The following is a 26683-nucleotide window of genomic DNA, read 5'->3' as shown; positions in this document are numbered from 1 at the left end:
TCCTATATAAACCCCATTTGTATTCGCTATCTTTCCCATTCTAAGCGTTATTTAGCTTATTGGGTGTGCTGTTTCTTGACCTTTGTATATCTTTGCCTTGTGTACCGACCTTTTCCCTGTTAACCGACCTCGATTCTACTCTGCCTGCCTACAAACCCGGACTTGTTTAATCGTTTTTGCACCTGATCTACCTGCCCTGACCTCAGATTAGTTTGACCTCGCTGCCTGTTATTTGCCCTTGACCACGGACTGTTTACTGGACTTCTCTGAACATTGCTTATCTGCATAGTCGGATCCACCTCATCTACCTTACACCGTGACATTGTGCTGTGAATCTCCTGGTTTTGACCCCCAAGCCAATTCTGACTTGGTTCCCTTTGTACTTCACCTGATCTTGGTTTGGACTGTGATTATTCTTTGGATTATCCTTTGGTACCACGCTATTGTTTCTTATTGTGTAATGACCTTGGCTTGCCTGACCCAGTCTCCCCAGACTCTGCTGCCAGTCTCCCCAGACTCTGCTGCCAGTCTCCCCAGACTCTGCTGCCAGTCTCCTCAGTCTCCTGGGTTCCCTGCTCAGTGCCTGTAGATGGCGGCTGGGAAGACCAGTGAAGCTGCAGCAGACAGCCATCTGCATCCAGGTGTATCTACACCTGCCTGCCGCACATAGGGTCCTGATCCTGAAGCTATCCCTGCACAGAGACTCCTACCAGACCCAGTACCTGAAGTCCTGACAATAGGACTCTTTTTTTTGCTTAGGGCTCCTTCTAATGATTATGTTGCCTAATCAAAGCCAACTCATACACCTCCTGTTGCTAAGTATTTTGATCCACATGGACACAAATGAGGACTTCCGTTGTGTGGTGGTGAGCTTATTTGTGCTATAGCATTTTGTTAACATAATCTTATGGGGGTTTTGTATCTAGATGGGTACTTTCTACTAGTCTGTGTATTTGTTTGCACCTATCAATATTTCACAAATTATTAATCGTATCATTACCAACATTGTCACTCTAATACTTTTGTTTTCTTACATAATTTGGTTAGGTCCACCTGAGAAGATACCAACACCAACAAAGCCTCTTTCTACAGTGCCACCACACCGGTCCATCCCACCAGCTGACCCCCGTAAGAACGACAGATATCCCAAACCTCCCAGAAACCCTACTGGAGATAAGCCATCTTATCCAGGAACCAAACCTAACATCTGTGATGGGAATTTTAACACACTGGCTATCCTGCGCAGGGAAATGTTTGTCTTTAAGGTATGCTTTTGGTATTGTTATTCATGTATGGTTGTATATATTCCCATGTAGGGACTGTCCTTTAGACATACTGGGCAAATCCCTGGAATAACTGCTGATTATATCCTGTACTTGACTATCAGAAATACGTGGCCTGTGCCATGCTGTTAAGCTGATTGGGGACAAAGATGGCACTGTTTAGCTGTTTGGGATGAAGATGGCAGAGACAAGCTGATTGGGGAAAACAATGGCACTATTAAAGTGAGGGGAAAAAATGCATTGTTAAGCTGTTTGGGGACAAAAATGACAGATACAGTTGTTCGTGGATAAATATGGCACTGGCAAGCTGTTTATTGATACACTGTGTTAATGCAAATATGTCACTTAAATGCTGTTTGTGGATAAAGATGGTACTGGAAAGTTGTTTGTTGAGAAAAAATGGCACTGTTAAGCTGTTTGGGGACAACGATGGTAGAGACAAGCTGTTTGGAGACAACGATGGCACTGTGGAACTGAGGAAACACATTGCACTGTTAAACTGTTTGGGGACAAAACTGACTCATTGTGGACTAAAGATAGCACTGACAAGCTGTTTGGGTATAAATATGGCACTGATAAACTGTTTGTCAGTTTATCAGTACTGCCATCTATGCACAGTCTGGATTGAGTTTAAGATATGAATGTTTACATACACTGTCTAAACGGGCAGGAATTGAGCTCCAGACACCTAATGCTGATTGACTCTCCCCTCTATGGACTGATCATGACCTGTGACTATGGCGAGTATTATTTTAAAGAAAAGGTGGCAACCCTAATGGCTGACTTTGCTCTAGCTACTGTGGACTACAGTTCCTATTGTGCTCAGCCATTTAGTATACAAGACTGGAGTTATTGATATCTACTCTGGCAATGTCTTGTGTGAATGGTGCAAAATGTGTGAATGTACAGTAAAAGTGGTTGAAGCCTTGGTGGGGCGTTAATTCAATGATGGAGTGACCATGTGCTAATTCAGTTTGTCTGATCCTTCTAGTATAGTTGACATGGAGGACTGGTCTTGGTGAAAGATTACTATTTCTTAAAATAATAGATAGAACATTTGAAATGGTGCACAAAACAACAAAATGTACAAGTAGGTATCCAGGAAAAATCTCCATGTAGTCTTCGTGTATATTCCATTGATTCTGATGTTGAGTCTACCATTTTTGCCACTTCGCACCAGGATGTCTTTTTATACACAATCCCCATGAATTTCTGATGCACAACTGAAGAATTCCACTTGTCTAGGGTATCTAAAAAGCCATTATTTAAATGTAAACTGCCTAATACAGAAATATAAGAAACAGCATATTTTGTGTGTTATGCTGAGATAAAGTTCTTACATACGCACACAATAAGAATATCTCTTTTGCCTTTGAAACTGTGATGTACTTACAATTAATCTCTGCTTTGTGACATCTCTTTGTGAGGACTCCAGAGTTGATGAATTTGATCTTTTTTTCTTCCTTTTTAATATTTGTCCACGGTTTGGTGTTTATTCCGCTACTCAGTTGAAAGAAATACGGATTAGATTTGAGCATTTGGTGGATAAAGGATTTGGGGGATTCGGTTTAATTTAATACAATCCATAGCGCAGTAGAGTAATTGTATCAGTATGACTTTTTACAGTATGGACTTAAAAGAGTTTAAATTTGTGAATTTACATATGGCAAAGAGAATTGTGCTATAAAGTAACCAAATACCTTTTTGGAACCCCATTGTTTTATCAAACCAACAACTCTATGTTCTTAAGGTGGGTCAACAGTGACAAAAACCTCCACTGTACAAAGCAGAGTATGCAAAATATAATTTACGATAATCTGGACATGTCTAAAATACACGGTATATGTTTTTTTAATCCCTTACCTGCTGTTTTAGACAAAGCTTTAAAACACAAAATTAAGTGCCAATGGTCAGTGAGGGCATATTCAAACAATGAAGCACATGTAACGTGAGTTTACAAAAAAGCCATTGTCAAAAAGAGATACCTTGTATCATATGTATGTTTACATTGATAAAAACTGTCTTATAATTTATCGAAAAATCGCCGTAATCATGTTTTATTCCCCTTTTCTTAGCTTTTTACTAGTTTGTTGTTTGTTTTTGTTTTGTTTTTTTTTACTTTTGTTCTTATTCTCATTTGTATTTGTGCCATGACAGTGTATTTATGACAGCAGAAAAATGATGTGTTCCTAAAGGTCAAAGTCATGGGAATTTAAAAGAGAAAAGGCGATAAATAAAAATCAAATAGCACGTTACAGAGGCCAATGGAGGTGAACTGTAAAAAAACCAACAGAGGTCTAGGTAAAAAGCAATGCAGTTAGTTTTAGTTTTTTCCAAAGTTAGGCTCAAAGAAAGTCAAGAGTAACATACTCGTTTGCTCTGATGAAAAATATATAATTCTTTTTTCCTGGTAATCCAGAATGACAGCTTTATGCGTGTCTAATTCCACAGCCAGTATATATATATATAACTTGGACATTTATGAGCATTTTTATATGTGGAAATGAAGTATGTAAAGATATAGATAGATATAGACTGAGATGAGCATTTCCATCCGGTACCCCAATACTAGTCATCGACCTAAAAGAGGTTCATCAATGTGGCACTGATACCAACGACCTATTATTAAAAACCTATTTTATTTATTAGTATGTGCAATGCTACTGCGGCCAATTATTCTGTACTTTAGAACAATAGCTTCTTTTGGTAGTATTTTAAAATCATATTATCAATAAATAATGGATTTCATAGTTTTTCCGTTCTTTTTTCCAGCTAGACCTAATTTAAACAAGATGCATTTTTTCAGTTATACAATATGAAGAAAAAAAAATATCTGTCCTTGAAGGAAAATAGTCTTGGGGGTATATTACTGGAGAAGAGTGAAATCATTTTAGGATTTGATGTTTTCAGCAATGAGCTTCTTCCCTTTTGGCTTATTTTCTGAGACTTTAAGTGAGAGTCCAGATCTGGCGAGGCAGATCCCTTAAGGAAGTAAATTAAAACTAGCAAACATTCACAAGACTCAGATGAAAATACTTAAAATGTGCCAGACGGAGCTGCGTGGAGCATAAATGGAAAATGTTTACAAGAACCTGGAAAGGTTGCACTTTTAATAAAAATAAAATGAGACTTTTATTCAAATCATTTTAACATTCTCTACATTAATATAGAGTGCAATTATAAGGTGTAAATTTCTGCAGCGGGTGTCTCTTACGGGCAGCCCATAAAGTATTGATAGCTCTCTGGTTGCCTCTAAATATTTATCAAGTGACTGGCACACTTCGCATCTGGAGGAATGGTGTTCTAGAGCAACTAACCATGAGAAAAAAAATACAATCAAAGAGTAAAATAGCACTAGAATATATACTTAAAAGAACTTAAAAGTCACATTTTCCCTTTACATTTTTCTAGTTTTTCTAGAAGCTCCTATTAAATGGGATGTTGGAGACCCTCTGGTCTATAGCTTTATAAAATGAACCTAGGCTCCTTTACTTTTAATTCTTGCGAGACCCAAGGTTCACGTTGTAGCTAAGCATGAACAAAATGTATGGGTCAGGAAAAATATAAAAGTTAGTTTGATGCTTTTATGGTTTAGGTTTAATATGGCACTCCCAGCAGTGACTACATAGTGGACAACATATTTGCTGTGTTTTGATAAATTCCATATATTTCATATTCATATTAGAGGTTTGACTAAGTAGTTGTAGTATTTCTTAAATACATATATTTTGTATTATTCTTTTTAGAGTCATTGCATAATTCAAGTTCTTCAACTGGTTAAATGGTCCTCATGAGACCAGAAGTGCTGTGTCGCCTACTAGAGACACCAAGTCTACACTGGGCTGGTATTTGGGTACACCAGTTTCCCAGTTTATAATAATGAGAATGGAGGCAAACTCTGAGAGGTCTTTATACCTCCATAGTGTCCCATTTAAGGATGAGTGTCTGTCTTCGGGACCTTAATAACTCTGTCCATGTTTCCTGCACTGATCCCCTGTTTGCTCGCAACTCTGAATGTTTGGTGGGTATTAGTGTATTCTACAGCCCACTGTATGCATCAGTATTATGCTCAATACCTTACTCAACAGGTCAGCCCCATTTCTATATGTACCACACCTGCTGAAACAAGTGTCCTCCTTTGGCCATTTCTGTATGCCAAGGCTGTTCTTGAACATGAAAGAACTTGGAGAAAATCTCCCAGGCAGAGGTCTGTATAGCTACGGGCACAGACCCCTCCTCTTACACTTTATACATGGTTTGCGTGTCATCTAATCCTAGGGCACCAGGAAATGACATCATAGCCATGTGCTATCCTACATCAGGTGGTGTGCAGGACTCAAGGGAGGAAGCATTAGGAGAGCTCCCCAGCTTAGATGGCTGTTAAAGGGGTCTTACCGTAAGCCTGGGCCCTGAGCAGCTGCCCCTTTTGCCCACATTTAAAACCAGCAATTAAATCAAGCACAAAAATATCCTCCTTTCACAGGAGGAGCATGTTGTGGAAACTTAAATCATTCTGGCATTGCAAACAATTTTAAAAGCTGCTTTAGCACCTTACAGCTCTCAAAGTCCAATGAATCCAGGTGAATGGCACATCCCTTTACCTTTCTATATTAAAGGTGCTCCTCGATACAGTATGTTAACATGTATAGTTGACAGATGATGAAATATGTTACATCATTTGAACTCTTTAAGTAATACACGAGGAGCTAACCACAAAACATGACCATCATGTGCTCAATCATTTTATACGTTGTGTGTCCAGGAAGCATTTCTAATTTATTTGCATTTGTAAATTAATTTGCATTCGCTAAAGGCTACAAAATGTATTGCGGGTGAATTATTATTTGGCTAAGGACACGTTCTGATGAAAAAGTTAATAACTCCTGCAATATTTCATAACAAGGCAGAGTTTTGAGCAAGTTTCGTCTTTTGATTTAAGACTATATACAGACACCAGGGTTTTAGCTGTGTGGATAAAGCATGCTGAATTTTTTGAAATCAATATTCAATTACTTATGGTTGCAATATTTTAGATTAATTAAGAATATTGATGTGTTGCTCTGGGTCTGTGCATTAAATTTTCACTGCTAAATTTGTAACGCAGTAAAGCTTAACTCGGTATGCCATTTCATCTTGATGGTGGGGACTTTTTATATTCCTGACTTCTGAATATGCCATTTTATAAATAATGAAACACAGACCTATTTAATTTCACACACGCTCTGAAATCTTCTAGCAGAGATTAAAAACATTCAAGTTCATGGCTAACTGGTAAAAATAAGTACCTTTTATTTTTGCAAGAAAATGAAAAAATAAATAAATCTAGGAATTTTATTGGGATTCTAGCTAGGTAATGCGTACCAGTATTGTTATTTTATAATATTTGATCAGTTACTTTAAAACAATGTATTTAATATCTTTCCAATATAAAAACTTGAGGCAGAACAGTCAGGGCAAGTGCATCTAAGCAATACAGTATATAGACATCACATTAGTTCATTGAGTGCAAGAGCTTTGGATCCTGTTGGACGACTTGTCAATAATACTCAAAATACAAAAAAGTGAAGCGCAATATTCTAATTAAATATAAGTATTACACCTTATAGTGAGGTGGTGCCGCAAAGACACCGGAACAAACTCCCCAAAATGTTCCAAATTAAATACAATCAAAACCACAAAAGTGTCTGCCCACCCAAATAATAAGGGAGTAAATTATATGTGCAACACAAAAATAATATGTACAAAGATGCCCTTCCAGCGAGAGTTCCCACACACGGTATCAAAAAGGCTCATATATAAAAGGAAGAGAAAAAAGAAAGAAAAACAATTATGGTATAGTATCTCAAAGTAGGTCTCAAAAAAAATGGTATTAAGCAGATCGGACCCTTACAATTTAAAGGGCATAAATATGCCCATACATAGAGTATGGTGATCTCCTTAGGAGTTTCTTTATCGCACACCGGTACTTGTAGATAAAGAAGATGGAGGGGAGTAGATAAAAACGATAATTTTAATGTATAAAAGAAAGGCAAACTTGTCTTCCTCTGTTTTGGATGAGTCCAGGCTTCAAACTTTGTAGCAGCGCTACCACAAAGAGACGCCGTCTTAGTCCTCTGATCTACTTCTACTCCTTCTCCCAATGTCGTCAACACGCACTACGCGTTTCGCTTATCGCTTCATCTGGTGCATTGTCAATAATGGTCAGGCTTGTCAATAATGGCCTGGCTGCTTCTGGAACTCATTTGTGTCCTATTAAAACTCCTTTGTAAGCAATATAGCCAAGAAGAATTGGATAGGGCTGGACATGTAGTATGATGGAATCCCAGATATTTATCCTTGACATGGGCTACTGTGCTGACAGGATAGGATGTATTTTTTATAACCTCCAGAAGTTAGAATAGTCTCTTCCAAATATTACCATAACTTTTCAGACTGAAAATTTATCTTCAAACCTATTCGCGTAGCCATAATCCTACAGATGCTGCAAATACGTTCTTTAATATGTGGCCTGACATATCAAGTGGAATTAATGCGATTAAGTTAACCCCTTTTTTTGTTCATTATACCGCCTCCATCACCAGGTTATATCAGTATCTCAATCAGTTCCTTAATACTACTTAGACTATAGGCTCTACTGGGCAGGGGCCGCCTTTCCTAGTCATACCTATTGCACCCCGATCAAAATGTCTGTGGACTACTGCACTATGACTGCACATATTGTACCTGCCATTTATTAAATTGTTAACTGTTAATAGTAGATGCATACATTAAATGAGTGTGTAGACACTTTCATAGAGGTGGAGATTTAGTGAGATAAACATGCAAAAAAAAACCAGAAAGCAGATTATAACAGGATATTGAAGACTTTAGGCGCCAATTTACTAACTCAGACCATTTCTCAGTGGGGAGGTTCTGGGCCACAGAGAGTCCTTGATTTAAGTGAACATATAAAGTTCAGCCAGAATATAGTCTTGCTTTGTCAAATCCCGGATCCTTCCATAAAACCAGGACCAGGCTGGCCTACCGGGGTACTGGTAGATTTCCCGGTAGGCCGCCTCCCGTGGGCCATTTAATTAAATGTGTGCCTGTGGGCCTGTGCAGCCACCAGTGAAGGTGCAGAATCAAAATAGATTTTGTCTCTGTAGCTACATTGGCAGCCCGGTCACGGTCACACGTAGAAAAGCGTGCAGCCTAGCTTTTACCGTGAGGTCACGTTCGTCAGCGCCGCTCTTAAATGGCAGGCATGAGCCCATGGAGGCTGCCCGCAGTGTAAGAGGTCCTGATAAACTGCTATACTCATATTTTGTATTACACGTTCTGCCTTCCAAGTCTAATTTCACCTTTAGTAAGCTTTAGTTAGGTTATACAAGTTTTACTAAAATCCACGAGACACATGTGTGTGTGTTTATATATATATATATATATATATATATATATATATTGAGTAAACCCCAGGGAGATGCTTAGTGTGGCATTTGGGCACAGGTGCTGGACATTAAAAACCCCTGGAGCCTGATACTCAGAGAGACTGTTGGGGGAAGAGGAAGTTTCCCTGCGCTCCCAGGGCAAGGAGAGGCCCTGAACAAGAAGACCATCCCTGAGCCAAGTGAGGCAATACCTGCCTGGACATTTTGTGTGTTGTCTGGGGAAGGTTTTCCAGAGCCTGGCGTAGCTGGGTCTGGCTGGGAGGTTGAGGGTGGGTAGTGGGTGATTAGGCTGGTCAGTGTGGACCAGCATAGTTCAGTTAGAGAGGGCTCCAATTGGGAGCTAGGTGTTTCTTTTTATGGTTTGAGTTTTGCAACAAGCTGTGCTTATGACCCCTAAATGTGACATGTATGGCCCTCATGCTACAGGGTGCACAATATATATATATATATATATATATATATATATATATATATATATATATATATATATATATACTTCCTGTACACAGTGTCTTAGTTGCATATAGATGGCATATATTGACCCATGTTCCTGTAACTTCACTAACACTGTAATAACCAATGTGTTTTATTAATATATCACCTGCCCTCAAACTGTTCTAATTGTTACTGCAGCACTCCATATCAGAAAGTCATCAGTCCATCACTCTATGGGAATGTTATTATGTAATTACGTCTTATGTTCCCAAAGGACAATGAGCCCATAAGTACCCATTGGCACAAATTTTTTAAGTTGCGTTATTTTACCCGGAATAATTTGCTGATTCGTTTGCTTTTCTCTCAATAATGATTTTGCATGATGTGTAAAGAGAGTTAATATTTAGTAAGTCAGCTATACTGAAATATATTATCACACAAAATGACTACGAAATCTAGGATGCCGTAAGTATGCCGAATAGAAAAGGTCACACTTGGCTTACAATACATTAAAGAGACGTTCCGGCGATGATGTGGAGGGACCGGGCCTGCCTTAGACAAGGTAGCCATGTGCTGCAACCATATTTCACAACGTAGATTGTGAATAGCAATTTGTTTTTGCGCCCCAACCTGCAACAAAAATGCAGTTTTTTTTGCTTCCCATGTCACAATCAATGAAGATGATTCACTGACGTTGTAACATTTGTCCCGATAACTAACACATATAATACGGAATATCCTGATAGTGCCACGAGCGTTTCCGGATAACCTTTTGTTGACATTACATTTGCAGCCGTTTACTGGATGAATTGCTTACATTAATAGACATGACATGATAATGTGTTGTGGCACTTACAGGCATTTGTGTAGTGCATGAGCGAGTCGTTCTAAGTTATCAGACGATAGCGTCATAATATTTTTGGCATTTCCTTTGTCGTTAAAGGTCAAGCTCTATGGAAGCTGAATGAGACCCCAGAGGATTTGTTTCTGAAAATATTGTCATGTACACACAAATTACAGTGAAATACATAAGCAATGTTTTTTTTCCTTATATATGCAAACAAATTTCTTATTTTACACACTTGGCAAACATACGAATCCTATGAAACATGTATGTGAATTGCCTGAAAAATTATGTACGCAATAAGCCTTGTAATGTAACTTCATTGAAGGATCAACACTTTAAGTAAGTAAATGATTTGGTTGTAAGCTAGTTTCAGCAGGGTCCTCCTAACCTCCTTATTTTTATACAGTACTTGTTATGTCCTGTTTACCCATTGTACAGTGCTGCGGAATATAATGGCGCTATGTAAAACAATAAATAATAATAATAACTTTATTTCCCAAGTTTCATTATCTCATCAGTCTCCATCCTAGTTAACACCACACTTTTACCCAAAAGATTGTTGGTCCCAACAAAATGTAACCATGTCAACATTTTCGGTGTCCAAATCAGGGTGTATGTCAAGAGGTGAGGAGGGGCAGACCTGGCCCCTTCAATGGGCCACCAGAAGCGGGCATCGCCCCATGATTATAAAAGTTGGATGGTGGGGCAGCTACCTAGAATGAAGGACAGTGCCTGAAAATTCCAAGAGCAACGGGGAGGTTTGCCTTGGACTACAAAACACAACTGGACAATAGAGGAGAGTTAAATGTGTATAGACAATGATAAGTTATTCTAAGTAGTCGTGTTCTTCTATTCTGTATGGATTATTTGTTTACTGCTGTAAATTAGGTTGTGACTATATGCACATTCTCTATTTGTGTGCTGTGTGTGATGATTTGAAACCCTTCTTGTTTCAATAGATGCATTATATTTAAAAATGGAGTTGTTTTCTGAGCCATGTTGTTGGAAAATATGTTTTATTTTAACAAATATACTAGAGTAATTTATTTTGCAGTTTTATATATTTTTTTGAAAGTGTGAAATACTCCATTAAATAAAGAAAATTCAGTACTAAATTACACTTATATACATTCTGCTTTGTACCCTTAAAGATATTTTTGCTGCTATGTTCATTAATTGTTCTTACTTGATCAAGAACAAGAATGGACCATTTGTTTTTATGGCATGACAACTAAAGCCACTGTGTGTGAATTTCTACAGAACAAACATAATTTATACCCACTGAGCTATTAAAACCTGCACCAATTAAATAAACCCCTAGCCAACAAAATATATATTATTCAGCCGCACATAAGGCAGGGACAAAAATCCATTGTAATTTTACTGTTGTAAGCCATACTAATGTTGACTAAAAGCTTGCAGCGGTGATTAAAATGTTAACCCCATCTTTTCACGAAGTAAAACCAACATAGACTGTTAAAACACTTTCTTGGGTATCATTTTTGTGGAGAAAATTTGAATTTAATAAAATGAATGCTTTCTGACATGTAAACTACTCTTTACTCCTAACCATTGTCTGTATAAGCTTTACCTTCCCATCCTTGAATTCTTTCAATTTAACAACTAACGCGGAAATTCTGAAGGCTAAAATTTATTCAAATTGCATGGGAGTTGCATATCGGTGGTGAATTTTTTTTTTCTGCCATCTGTGCTGTGAAAAATCTATTTTGTCTTTTATCTATTCCAATATTTCAGATACCTGAAGGTTCAATATAAAGACTTTGTTCAAAGCAAATACCTTCTCCGTCACACTTCTTTGTTATGTTGAGGAGAAACCTAATGGTCCTTAAGACTACCGGTGGCCCCCTCGAGCACAATTTGAAAATAATTTATGCAAGCCAACACACCGATTATATTATAAAAAAAGAATGTACCTTTGGCTAGCAAAATGTCATACAAATTTCCATAAGCAACATGTTGGATATTTTGTATGTAGACATACCCAAGTTACAAATGTCAGCTTGAAGAAAAGCCTCACTAAATATTGAAGGAAAGGGGCATGCAAACTGATAGACTGTCCCATTGTGAAGAACGGTTCTTCCATTGAATGACCTGGACTATAGCGTTCCTGGTCTACAAAGATGAAGGTTATTAAAAGATCCCTACCTGCAAGTGACAAAAAGTAAACCACCCACAGCTAATTAAAAACTAATGTTTGCTAACATGCACTTATGACTACTTAAATGTCTTTGAAACCAAATAAAGCAGCTCCATAGGGAGGTATGTTTACATTTCTAAAACGACTTCATTATTTTATGATCGAACTGAACTCATGACATGCAGGCAGTTACACGAATTAAAGTCATGGATTTCAAACCAAATTATAACTGATTGCCTTTCATAGTGAAGGTCCCCGACAGAGTGGCTGACATTCCCAAATGCCTTTCTGACTAATTTGTATAAATGATTTTAAGTAGACAAATTTCTGTAGACTAAACGAGGAATTTTGATGGTGCTGGACATAGAAACAAAGAATATGACGGCAGATCAGAACCCTTCGTCCCATCTAGTCTGCCCATTTCTCCTCCTTTCAAGTAAACTTTATTAAAATCTCTTATGTACTTTGTTAAATCTCATTAAATGTTATCCCCTTAAGGACAATGGGCAGTCCCTAAACCCATTGAAAACAATGCATTTTGAGCCCGTACATGTACGGGCTTTGTCATTAAGGGGTTAAATATAATGGAGAAACATATTTGAAACATTTCTTGTCATGTAATAGTTACACTCCATCCATCATATGGACTTGAATGAATGGTCCCTCAAGGTGTCCCTCTTCCAAATGGATGGAGGCTTTATGCAGAATTTCCCCTCTAAGCATTTGACCCTTTTCCTCCATCCAGTTGTTTAGGTTGCAGGAACTATGTCCTGTCGAGCACATTTCCTCCTATGTGATATACTTACCGCCAGGTAACTCCGGCACTGGTTTGGTGAGATTTCTGGTGGAAGGAGGTCTAATGATAATTTTCCTGCCACTGATTGGCTGCTTCAAGCAAAACATTTTCACAATAGTAAACATGATAGTTTCCACTATCAATAAAATTTGTTTTGATTTGTTCTTTCATAAAGGTGAGAAAAAAACAATTCTATAGAATGAACAATTGAATTATACAAGTGAAGTGCGAATAATATGACCTCTATTAACATCAGCATTTGATTTAAAACAGCCATTTGTGACCATGAGATCGCACCCTCCTTGAAGTGTTTCGGTGTTTGCATGGCTTGACACATTAGTTTGCGGGTCATTTAATCAGTACCAGTAAACCATGTTAACGTTTCGAATCAGATGGTCCAAAACAAATCAATGTAAAGAGGTAGCTAACGCAGCTCTGATTAGAAATGAGCAAGATCTATTACTACAATCACATTCCTGGATGGTAACATTTTATGCCTTCAAATAAATTGTTCTTTTCTACAGGTTAAATGTCACTGGAAAGGTTCTGGCACATTTATTAACAGCATGGATTAGATGTACTGTTTCTTGCAGGCCAGTGAACTATGAAAATTGGATTATACTCTCAAGTGCTAAACTGCTGTACTAAATTAACAGTTTTTATAAACACAAACCTGAATATCCATGCTGCTGGATGTGTTCTTGATTAGATTTAGCTATTATGCTATGGAAATAAATAGTGCTGGATTGGTGCCAAAGGAGATAGTGTCTTAGAAGGCCAATGCATTCCTATAATAAGGTCTCACATAAACTCCTGGGAGGTCCCTTTTGACATGACCAAGATTTTGCTTAGCTATCCAGCATCCCTTACTAATTATAATTATTAATTATATTCACATGCCTATGGGGTACAACAAACCCAGAAAACAAAACTTGATGACACCATGTAATGCGCACGTAGTGTACTTTGGTCAATCCCGGCTCTTCTGAAAAAAGCATTGATCTCAAAGTACATCTGTCCTAAATGAAATTACTTACACACACTTTAACCCCTTAAGGACAATGGGCAGTCCCTAAAACCATTGAAAACAATGCATTTTGAGCCCGTACATGTACGGGCTTTGTCATTAAGGAGTTAAAGCTTTTGGATTAACTCTATCAACTATCCCGCTTGTTCCCTTTGTTTTATATAGTTGCTGACCGGAATACTTGTCAGTGTTTCTGACTATTACCAGCATGGGGGGAATTTGATAGCTGGCCATATAAACACCCATACTTATTTATGTAGTCTTGCATTCTGCATAGTGAATTAAACTGGATGAAAACTATATAAACTTGGAAAAGGGCAAGTAAAGGGTGGTACATTGGTAGCTTCAGCTGTTATAAATATGGTATGTAAAGGGCATACCTGTTTTTGTTATGTTTCCATTTTCACTTAAAGGATGTCATTTAATTTGGTTGTCTCACCCTTCCACAGAACACTTCCTTTTATTGTTGAAACCGCGACCTTTTTATTCCTGTAGTTTATAAACCAGGAAATGTGACCTACTGCTCTTTCCGCTGCGTTATAGATTATATACAAACTGATGGAAAATCAAGCAAAATCTATATTGCACTATATTAACTAGTTACATCTGACCTTAATTCATTCAAAGGTTAGGATGTTTGCAGCTAGTGCTGTGTGACATTTTAAAGACAACACTGTAATCATAGTAATGCATATTGCAACAGCTCTGGGAAATGTATTAAGATGGAATGGTTGACTCAACATGTTTGCCCTTACCTTGAAAAATACTCAAAACAAATATGTTTGTAGTAACCGTTTCCTCTAAACCCCTGTGCCTATGTTATATTGCCACATCTCCCTTCTACAGGTTCAAAGTATTTAATGTGTTGAAGAATATTTTATTCCTCCAGGCATATCGTCAGAGATCAATGTTATGCACTCCTCCCTTAGGGGCCCTGTTTGGGACCCAAATCCCTCTGTCCACTCCTGGTGTCCTTTTTGTCTGTGAACTCAAAAAAGTTTGGTGGTTATGAGCAGGGTAGGAGGCCCAGAATGACTTAATTATTGGAGCCCCAGAACTTGACTTTTGGGTGCCCCAAACTTCCACCTATGTCCATCAGCAAACTCTACAACTGCACAACCGGTTCTTGATTGCAACCACCAGGCACTGAAGGCTTTTTTTTCTACTTCCATAGGATCAATGGTTTTGGCGTGTCAAAAACAACAAAGTTATGGATGGATATCCAATGCAGATCACCTACTTCTGGAGAGGATTGCCGACTGGTATAGATGCAGTTTATGAAAACAGTGAGGGAAACTTTGTCTTCTTTAAAGGTAAGATATTGTTAATACTAACATAGAATATATTAAAGAGCTGTAGCTTATTCTCCCATCTGTCAAGAAGTTGGTGTCCACATCAGGTAAAGTCCAACACTGAGAAAGAACCACCCCAATTCCTCAGGCCATCGCGGGTGCTCGATGGCTCTCAAATCCTTGCGTCATGGGGTTAAACGAGCATAGAAAGCAATCAACAATTACCTTACTGAGCTAGTATTGCTCTAATGCCTTGGCATCGACAACACCAGAAAAAAATGTAGGGATCCTGAAAGACCACTTCTAGGAGCAATAGTATTCACCGTACGTGCCAACGACCATTGCTTAAAAAAACTGTTGGGAGGCGATCAACAATGTCTCCTGCGTCTGGAAAATGTGTATACGATAAATCTGCCATTTTTTCCAAAATAAGGATAATGTGCATTTGATTCTAAGCATTTGCTAATTCCTATTCACTTGTTATTTAACATACATGCTATTTATGAACTGCGTGGGGTAAGCATGAATACACATCTATGGAAAAGATTATGCTATAAGGAGAATTTTAGACGGCAAACAATCAGACCAAATAGGCATATTTCAACTGTTCAATTGTAGATTTTGTCTGAATATTTATGCCTCTTGTGAAAACATATTATGTACAAAAACCATATTTTACACTTTATATTCCAAAATATTATAGCATGAGAAAATAACATGACATGACTTCCTTTTATAGGTAACAAATATTGGGTCTTTAAAGACACAACCCTTCAGCCTGGTTACCCTGATGACTTAGTTCACCTGGGGTATGGTATCCCCCCTCATGGAATAGATACAGCTGTTTGGTGGGAAGATGTTGGGAAAACGTACTTTTTCAAAGGTGACAGGTAAGAACCCCCCCCATAAAAATCCATAGCCGTGTTTCCAAAAGGCTATATATTTAAAACATGGTACTTCTAAGAACAGATTGCAATATTGTAGCGGAGTCACAACTATAGGGAAAAAGAGCATCAAAGCATTGGAACGTTCTTGCTGTTTCTATTCTGAAACTTTATGTTATTAAATCAAACGTGCAACATTTTTCACCCATTACTTACTGTGAAGTACAGAGAGTTTCACTGATGGAAAGCGAATCTCTCATGTTTCACGCCCAAGGTAAAAGAACAGTCTGTGTGATGGAAGGCAGCTGATATCATTTAAATTGAGGTATTACATTTGGAAGAAGTTTGGGTATGCATGCTTGGCTTTCCTGAAATTTAGAAAATTGTACATTTGAAGCCTGACTCATGTCAGCTTTTTCTACTTCAGTTATGGTTTTCTTTGCATGATAATACATTTGGTGTGTACACCAAAGGTTTACAAGATGGTCCTATTAAGGATTAAATCAGCCAATAGACAGTCCTTGAGGGCCACAAACAGGCCACAATTTTGGACATTCTACTGTCTAGAGTACACACACTTCAGTTATTAAACTACTTGTTCACACAGACCTCTTGGCCACTTTGCAGCCTCTCAGGACTAGATGTGAAGAGGTTTTAGGTTTTCTATCACTATAGTGCCACTAAACTCACTTCTAGCTAATTACAGAGGTTCCATTATCCAGATTATCCAGATTATGTTGGATTTCCTTACTTGTTGTCAAGATTCATTAACTACACATTATAGGACAAATTATGAGCAATTACATTAAATAAGTATTAGGTTGCAGTAGTTACTTTGCCGAATGATGTAAGAGAACTGATCATGGTGGTCAGAAGCCAGATTCACACAGAGCCAGGCTTCTTTCTGAGCCCGCTGGATATTCCAAAGACGGAATGGGGGTATGGAGTTTTAGCTGGATCAACTACAGCGTCACCTTCTGAGAAGCCATGGTTAGCCAAGTGACCCGATCATCCAATTTGGATAAGGAGACCTTCCCTAAGTTTTTATAGTGAACATCTAGGCTTTATTGAAAACCTTTATAACCAGGTACAAACCTTAGTTAATCATTCTTATAAGAGGGAGTTCTTTGACATAATGAGGAGGAGGGGGTTATAGCACTTGGTAAATATGTTAAATAAAACACTGTAGTCCAATTGTACGGCATTGAAAAGATTTTTAATTGCCTGATCCCTTTCTTGTTAGTAATTTGTCCCGTGGTACATGTATACCACAAATATATGAAGATTGTAGGTGGCTTGGACGTTAAAAGTATAATAATCACTGCATTATCTTTATAGTCAAGATAGAATGACAGGGTTTGTGTTTAATGCCAAAGGACAGTGATTATGGATGAGGGACACAGTTATTCTACAAAGGTCAACCAATTTTAACCCCTTAATGACAAAGCCCGTACATGTACGGGCTCAAAATGCATTGTTTTCAATGGGTTTAGGGACCACCCATTGTCCTTAAGGGGTTAATTATGCTGGAATTGACAGATCATCTGTTTAGTTTATTCCACAGCAACACCACAGCATGCAGTGCCAACAGATCCTTCAACGTGGATGTCAAAGGACAGATAGCCCCAGTGCTGATCATTGCAGCCGGTTTTTAATTTGTTTAGCAGCTCACCATAAAATACATTTTAAGTCACCTGGGTCTGTAGTTATTATCTAGGAAGGAAACAGGTGTGACTAGAGCTTTCACTTATTTCGTCAAGCTTTAAACATGCATAAGGTTGTGCCTTAAAGGGACAGTCATGCCAAGAAAGAACACTTATCTTATCTGATTCTTACCTACTTGTTCGACAGTACAGACTGGACCTTCTACACAACATTATGCTCACATTATGTGTATGTTTTCATCATATCATTGACAGTGAAGTATAATAAAAATACTAAACTAAATCCAAACAATATATAAGATTTAGGTTTTTTGTTCTATAAAGCACTTTATATTTTGTGAATGTTTTCATATATAATTATTCAGGTGTGATCATAAAAATGTTATGGATGCTCAACGATTTACAGAGGTCCGTGTCACTGCAGCGTGTTGCAACATGTTGTGCTGCACTCCAAGAATGACATATGGGACAAGATAATATTAAATCTCTTCATTAAATCAAGATGTTCTACGCTTTACACAGATGTCTCAAATTTAATTTTCATCTAAAGTAATAAGCATTTATTGGCATATGAAGTAGCTATCTATGTAGATGTTTTGAAGAGTCATTAAGGTGAACATAATCATTCTCCAGCCATAATTATCATATCGGCAATCATGCTCTTCCAAAAATAGAATCGACGGTAGCGCACGAGGTTTCAAAGAACATATTCAAGTCATTAGTGGTACCGCTGATAATTGAGCTACATTCTTTTATTAATCCACAGAAATAATATTAAGAGAATCGGTACAGAAAAAAAACATGACTTCCACTGTTACAAATAGATTTGTTAAATTTCGTCTGACATTCGTTCTAAGTATTTAATAATATGCCACTAATCAGACCATGAATTTGGTAATAATTCTAGTCTAGACAATCTGTCATCGGCGAGGATTCTTTAGTAAATCTATTGCAAGGCAAAGGAAGCAGGCAGTAACTAATTGGAAGCTTTCACCCCAATAAGCCCTTCGGTTCCTATGCCATTCTGTGCAGCATATAGGTAATTTATAGATATCTCGGACTAGGAAACGGGTGCATTTTGTACATAAATGCTTCACGGATTTTTGCACACCAATAAAATATGTACAAAAGATGACCAAACCCATCTAAAAGTAATTTTGCTTAAAATACTGAATATTGTTTGTTGTACATCTACTAGATATAACTCAGGTTGAAAGCTTAACTCAACTCCTGATTCTATTTTTTTCTGCAGATACTGGCGTTATAGTGAGGACATGAGAGTAATGGATCCTGGTTATCCAAAGTTAATCTCAATCTGGAGAGGGATACCTGAATCTCCACAAGGAGCTTTTGTTGACAAGGAGAACGGTAAGCAAAAACTAAAGATTTCATTCTAGCAGAAATAGTTCCTAGTCCATAAAAAGCTTTGATATTGGTTTCGGTTTCAAGTGGTCGTCTCAATCACTTCAATGGCAAAAAAATACCAACATCTTGTGGGGTTCTGTCAATTGTTAATTCAAATAAGACAAACTAGTAGGAATTGCATCATGACAGGTTGAATTAATCTAGGCACACATTTGTTCAGTGTGTTTTCGAATGATTTTAAAGTCAACTGAAGACGCCATCTTTCCTTGGACCAATACCGTTATATTAATTTTCCTATTAATATTATCATTTTTAATTTATATAGCACAAACAATTATCAAACTTCCCTTGTAAAGTTTCATTTCCCTCTAGTTTTTCAACAAATACTATATTTTTATATACTATATACTATATGCAAAAGCTTCTTTTTTTCCAAAGAAGAAAGGTCACTTCCTTTTTTTAATTTTTTTATACGTATGATCATTGTTAAAAATGCTAGTATGTCATTTTCTTAAATTTATCATCAAAATAAATATAACTGTATTATTTAAGAAATATATTTAACTATATCATAAAACCTCATTATGGATTTTACAAAATTAAACATATATACAGTAAGTGTTTCTGCAATTATTAATCATTGTATAAAATATTTGCAATTTTAGTTCTTATTTATCACAAATGCTTAGAAATAAAAATCCTAATTATATTTTTCAGGCTTTACTTACTTTTATAAAGGAAAAGAATACTGGAAATTCCACAATCAGAGACTAAGGGTGGAATCTGGTTACCCCAGATCTATCCTTAAGGATTTCATGGGATGTGACGATTCAGCCGATAAGGACAAGGACAGAACCAGTCCTCAAGATGATGTAGACATTGTCATCAAGTTGGATAACACTGCCAGCACTGTGAAAGCCATAGCTATTGTTATACCCTGTATCCTGGCATTGTGCCTCCTTGTCTTGGTTTACACTGTGTTTCAATTCAAAAGAAAAGGAACACCCCGCCACATACTGTATTGTAAACGCTCTATGCAAGAGTGGGTGTGATTCAAACTCTTGAGATTGATGCGGTTACTTGAGATTCAAACATCAGAGCTATTACGCTGTTCTCCAGCTAGAGGCAGGTATCTGCAAGCTAGGGTCATGGCTGACCTTTAAAAGAGGTTTTTCGTGTCCTGCACCTGAGTGGGGATTCAATCACCTGGGAAGCTTCCATGAAATGCGGTTTCTGCTGTTCCTCCACCCCTTTTGTATTATTTTGTCATTCGGTTTGAGGCCTCTCCTCTCTACTCTGAATTGCTTTCACGAGTGAACAACGAAGAGGAAAAACATACATTGCCCGGTGATAATAAAGTTTTGTTTTCGTTCCAAAAAAATATATATATATTACTCCAGATCCTCTGAGAAGTCATGTGCTGCAAGTACAAATAGAACTAAATAATTCAATATTACACAGCATACAAAAGAAACAAAAACACCCAAAATTAAGCTCCAGGAGAGTGTGAAGACCCCAAACAGCTTTGTTTCCAAAGAGGATTGTTTCTCTGTTTGCTATGGATAGATACCCACCATGGATACGTGGGGAAGCATTGTCACGCAGGACCTTGAGACTGTTTGGATAGCCTTTTTCCAGCTTACAAGGGGCCAAAATATCTGCAATATAGTAACAGCCTTAATAATACTGTCATCTTGTGTTTTCTACAACTTTTTTCTGAGCTTTGTCCAAAATGTTTGAAAAACATTTATAGTCATTAATATACTGAAAGCGAACTTTTTTTTAATATAAGTTTTATTTTGTTTGTTTTCTGTTTGAATCATATTTAAACAAGCTGTATCCAATTTGCCTGGGGCCCTTAGCAGGTCTATCAGGAACACTCATTTGTAAGCCTAGCGGGAATCTGTATGTCTCTGAAGTGGATTGCAAAGAGCGCCTGCGAAATGGCTGTCATGTTGTGAAGAAAATTTCTAAAAAGTATTACCTTTTTGTAACCCTTTGAGTGCAACTGTACCGGTTTTCAGACTCTGAACTAACTCTCAGCTTGCTTGTTTCTAGATTATATGAATGTTGAGAAATAGTAGACAAGAATTGAAGTACACAGAATACAGTACGTTTCATAAAATAAATATTCATCTGCTTCCAGAAGTGGCTTTAATTCTGTACCAGATGTAAGTTCCAAGCGTCTGTATTATTTTTCTTCTCAGCTGGTTTCAGATAATGGGTATACAAAAAAAAAAAAAGAAAAGACTGGATACCGAAAAAAATATCTTCACCATTTTATAAAATGTGTCTGCTGTTATCTCAGATTACGTTCCTCGATAGCACTAATTGCCTTATATGAGTACATCCAGGTCGGCATAATGTCAGCCCACAATCTGTCCGCTGCGTGTAGCGAACATTATTTGTCACCCCTATGCATGTTTGCTATAATTGTCAAAGGGGAGAGTTAGTGTTTTGACACGTGACAGATTCTCGAGAACAGTTATGGAGTCAAAGGACCACCAAAGCATTTTCTTGTCAAGCGTATTATGTACTGAAAGTGCTGTTGTCTTCTTTGTGTGACCTGCAAAGCAGGAGCCTTTTTTTCCTTAAAGAAAAGTTGACAGAGCTCTTTATTAAACCTAAAAAACTGCCTTTTGCGGTTAGGATTTTATAGGCACAGTGCTATAAAAACGTCGAGGCGGTCAAAACCGAATGCAGTCCCGAACAGAATGCAGGCCCGAGGTTATTTAGGCCGACTTCTTTTGCAAGTCAGTATGAGAGAGAGTAACTTTACGAAGTTGGCAGATAATTTTGTCTGTACATTGCATTTGTTCTGATGAGAGTCAGTTAACTATTAAAAAAATAATTCACAGAGTATACTTATGGTGTTATGCAGAACTTAAATTAACAAGATATTGTCTATAACTAGCAATTTCTTTAAATAGTATAAATAAAGAACCATTTTTTCATTAACTTAAAAATGAGTTTAATAAAACATAACGTTTTCTTTTGTCATGTGTTTATTAAACAAACTACAAAAGTACTTGAATTTTTAGAGCAAATTTTTTAGACAAAGTGATGCATCTGATCACAAACATGTCGATGTTTTTTTTTTTTATTATGTATATTGAGTAATTAGTAGTAAGGGTACCCCATGTTTTATTTTGCTGAACGTAAAAGTGTAGTTTTTTCACATTTTATTCTGTAAAATTGTTTAACATTTGTTCTTTAGGTGAAATGCAAATAACTCGCTCATTACTGTTGAACACATATTTTAAATAAAGTTTCAAATTTACAGAAACACGAATGTACATAATTAAAATAATACATTATAACCATTTGGGGGACATGTACTTTTTATGTTAAGAATACTGTTCATTTTAAAAATTATTTAAAAAAAAAAACTATGTAATACTTTACAAAAGTATTTTGTAAACATAAACAATACAAAACCCCATATATTTATTGTTTAAATTTGAATGCCAAGCATACAGTCCAATATGATAGTTGTAAAGAAATGTTTCAGGCTTGTAGAGATATATTAAGGAATATTATTCTTTCCTATAGCGCAAATGTTGCTTTTTGATTGCAGCCATGTCGGGAGATGGGTAAAAGTGAAATTATTATGTGGCCCTATTATACCAATCTGCTATTCATCCATTTCTATATGATAATTAATTGTTTCACTAACATATATATATATATATATATATTGAAAAAAAGGATTTGGGAAAATGTTAACCATTTTTATGTGCGAACAGCCAAGGTATTTAGATCAAGTTTTCAATATAAAAAAGTGGTATTTTAAAAGGAAATTAAAAAAATATATATATTATATATACGTGTGTAGATAGATAGATAGATTATATATATATATATATATATATATATATATATATATATATATATATATATATATATATATATACACACACACACACACACACATATAGTAGGGGGAATAATATTCACTCTTTTTGTTTGTAGTGTAATAAACAGGCAGGAAAATTTCCAGCATAAGACATGTCTTATATTCACCTTCTAAGGTCCATTAGATATAATCTATTTTTTCTTCTACGGACAAACACAAAACGTATTTGTGTGCAAATGCAAGGCTGAATAAATGGTGCTAATCGTTTCATGACTGTGAGTTCTAACTGGGTTTGTGGTGCTTAGACTGAGTTTATTTACATCGGACTTTTTAATCGATGCATAAAACAGTATGTTATTCACGCAAAAGTGGTATTTTATTAACTAAAGTCATTGCATGGGTAAATTAATACAAAAATACTATACAATAAATATCTATGTCAACTGTAGTCGTCATATTATATCATGGTCCAGGGGTCATGGATTCATTCAATTTAATGTAAAACATGATTTACCATTTCAAGTGCAATGTTTACAATGTTTTAACCATTTCATAGTCAGAAGATGAAGTCAGAAGTGCACTTTCGTTTGGCACTCAAAGGTCTGATTCTTTGAATCTTATGCTGTGAGTTTCCTTTGGGAACATTTAAAGAAGCTGAAAGTGTTTGTTTTTACACAGCAAAGCGGAAAAGTCTGTACAGTGACTTGGTTCTATTTATTATATTTATTTTATGTTTCTTTTAAGGGTGTTATTTGGGGCGGGGAAAATGTCAGCTATAAGGGTGTTAACTGAAGGAAGGGTCTAATGGCTTTTTTATACTATTGCATCTTATGTAATTTCCATTGTTGTGTTGTAATTAGAATCCAAATAAACTGCCTATGATTAAGGGCTGTAGCGTAAAGCTCGTGAGGCTGTAGGAGTCCTGGGGGGCCGGTCATGTATTACTTTGAATATGGATCAAAAATAAAGAAGAAATATTTACATTTCCTGGTGGTGATCGTTGGTGTATTATATCTCTTTATCTGGGGAGTGGTTAGAATCAGGGCTACCTACCTACCTTAGCTGTCCAGCCACCTGCGTATTGATGTATTGAAGTACAAAGCCAAGATATAATGTCCTATTGTAGTGCCCTGCTCCAGTACACCAAGAGGTGGCCATGGTGCTGAGAATCAAAAGCACAGACCTCGATCATTTCACAACTCAGTGGACATGAAAAGGGAGATAGTCTGATAGCTAACGGGTCCATTATCTACAGCTGTCCCGCGTAAAACTGAACACTTGAAAGTAAGCTCATCACCACCTTGATGCAGAGGATGGGATAACATAATAGTGATTTTATTTCATTTCACCTTCAAGAGATAGGGAAAGCGACTTAATTCTAAGATGGCAGATTTTTGTATTTTTCATAGAGCAACAATCAATATATATATATATATATATATATATACCTATTTGCCAAAATGTATTTACATTTACATTTACTGTTGTTGGCCTTTCATATAGTTCTAAAAAGTCACCATATGACTTGGTGATTGTCTAATGTAAAAAATGACTTACTATGATTACTATGATAAGATATTACTTTCATTTTTTATGTTTGCATCTGAATTCTTGTCATTCTTTTTTGAGAAGATATATTAAAACTGCCTAACTTGTGTATGTTCATTCTCATATGAATGAATAGCAAATTAGTTCTCTAGTTCCTTTACCAATGCAAAGAAAAAGACACCTACATCATCATTTATTACACTATTAATATTGTGTTATCATAACAAAAAATACCGTTCAGCCATTCTAAAACATAAGATTTATGCCACCTGCATTAAGAATGCATGTGTTTCTGCAGCTACATCTGCAGACCTTTCAAGATTGTAATAAGTTATTTGAAAAACCACCTGATTATTCATTGATTTCAGCAGTATAATCAAATTGGTTTTAGTTAACCTTATTCTCTTAGGCATACAATGACATTCAGGTTTTTGGGTGCATAGTGATTCACAAAAACATATAAAATAAAGTTAGGTAAGATAAAATGAATGTAACCAGCCTTTCCATCCCACCCTGTCTATGTTTATTCATTTAAATGAAATTTACTGTTAAAAGAGTCCTATGGTATGTCAATTTGCTCTGAGTGTATATATGAACAGCCTTGAAGCAGTATGTACCGAATGAAAGAAACAGCCCTAAATGTTCTATTTTTTAGTCCGATTTTTTTTGAGAAAACAAAATGTATAAATATACAATGAAATTATTTACAAAGTTGAAATATCTTCAGTTGAGTTCATACAGAGAAGAATAGAATACAACTCTACATATATTAAGAAAATGTTATCTTTTCCTAAACAAGAAGAGCATGCATTCATTTCCTGGTCATATTGTCAAAATACTTAGAAAATTGTATAAGTAACACGAAGGAGAAAAGAAAGCAAGAAGATACAACAAACACGTACATAAATCAAGAAACTACTGGTCACAGATATGCAGTTAAATTGGGTGACTTAATCAGCTGGTAACCCGGACATGGGTACATTAACATAAAAACGTATTCCAAGAAGTCTCCCCCTTAATATATTCTTTCTGATTCCAGGTAAATTGAAGGAACACGAGATGAATCACCACTTAAATTATTTGCTTTCCGTCAGCAATAGTTGTATTTTCAATGTGTTATTAATTGAATGTGTCGTGTATTCCATATTTTTAATGTCTAATAAAATGCATTTATTAACAGTGATGGCTGGACTCATAATTTGCTTCCATTCTCTAACTAATGATGTTTTAGCAGCAAAAAAAAGATGTACCCTAATCATTTAGGAAATCTGTAAGAAATATTATCTGGTATATATACCCTAGTAAAGCCACCTTTGGTGTAGCCAGGAGGATCCATAGAAATTAATTGAAGCATAGTATCCCGTATTGGTCTAATCTTGTGGCAAGTCCAAAGAATCTGTAAAAGTGTACCCTTTTCTCCACATTCCCTCCAACATGTAGATGGTATAGCTGGAAACATACAATGTAAGTTGTCTGGGATTCAGTACCATTGAAATATAATTTTCTTGTTAATGAGTCATTCATTGATGATCAACTGAATAAAATTATTTACCATGAATAGCTTGCCAATTCTTCATATCCACTTCTCCAGCCATATGGGTAGATCTACATATGGTATTAGGTTTCTCGAAGTTCTGAATGGTGTGTATCCTTTTGTAGTTTAGATAAATCAGCTTCATCCCATAATTATATTGATAGGTTCAATGTTATCAAATTAAGCTGGTTGGAACTGTTTTGGGTGCCACAGCAACTCATCTATCCTGTGTGTGCTTCTCGTATTATTTTCTACTGTATATCTACCAACTCATTTGACCCGGTTTAGTATTGAGTAAGATAATGTTGTCACCTGTTGATAAAGACATAAATCTGGAGGACCCAGTCCTCTCATAAAGATCAGGAACCTAAGCAATCTGTCCAATATTCTATTATGCTTCCCAAGATGAATGAAATTTCGAACTTTTTTTGAAGCTGTGATAACATATATGAAAAAGCTATCATTTTAAAGGCTGCCACACCAGGAAAGATTATATGTAGCCCAAGTGCACATCTCCTGCTATACAGAAGTCCATTTTGCACAAACAGTTTAATTCCTAAAAAACAT

The 26683-nt window shown here is 36.5% G+C and overlaps 1 protein-coding gene across 2 annotated transcripts in view; it reads left to right on the top strand.

Annotated features, from left to right (window-relative positions):
* Positions 1–21326, top strand: part of MMP16 (matrix metallopeptidase 16) — a 79942-nt gene extending 58616 nt beyond the window's left edge. For both annotated transcript variants that reach the window (XM_053467212.1, XM_053467211.1), the window contains 5 exons: positions 1048–1265; positions 15148–15286; positions 16005–16155; positions 19066–19181; positions 19896–21326. In XM_053467212.1, the coding sequence (XP_053323187.1) occupies positions 1048–1265; positions 15148–15286; positions 16005–16155; positions 19066–19181; positions 19896–20230 (959 nt within the window). In that variant the 3' untranslated portion in view covers positions 20231–21326. The remainder of the gene's footprint in view (positions 1–1047; positions 1266–15147; positions 15287–16004; positions 16156–19065; positions 19182–19895) is intronic.
* The last annotated feature ends 5357 nt before the right edge of the window (positions 21327–26683 follow it).

Source organism: Spea bombifrons, chromosome 5 (genome assembly GCF_027358695.1).
Source record: "Spea bombifrons isolate aSpeBom1 chromosome 5, aSpeBom1.2.pri, whole genome shotgun sequence".
Classification (NCBI taxonomy): domain Eukaryota; kingdom Metazoa; phylum Chordata; class Amphibia; order Anura; family Pelobatidae; genus Spea; species Spea bombifrons.
The sequence above is the reverse complement of the archived record's forward strand: the minus strand, read 5'-3'. Positions and strand labels throughout refer to the sequence as shown.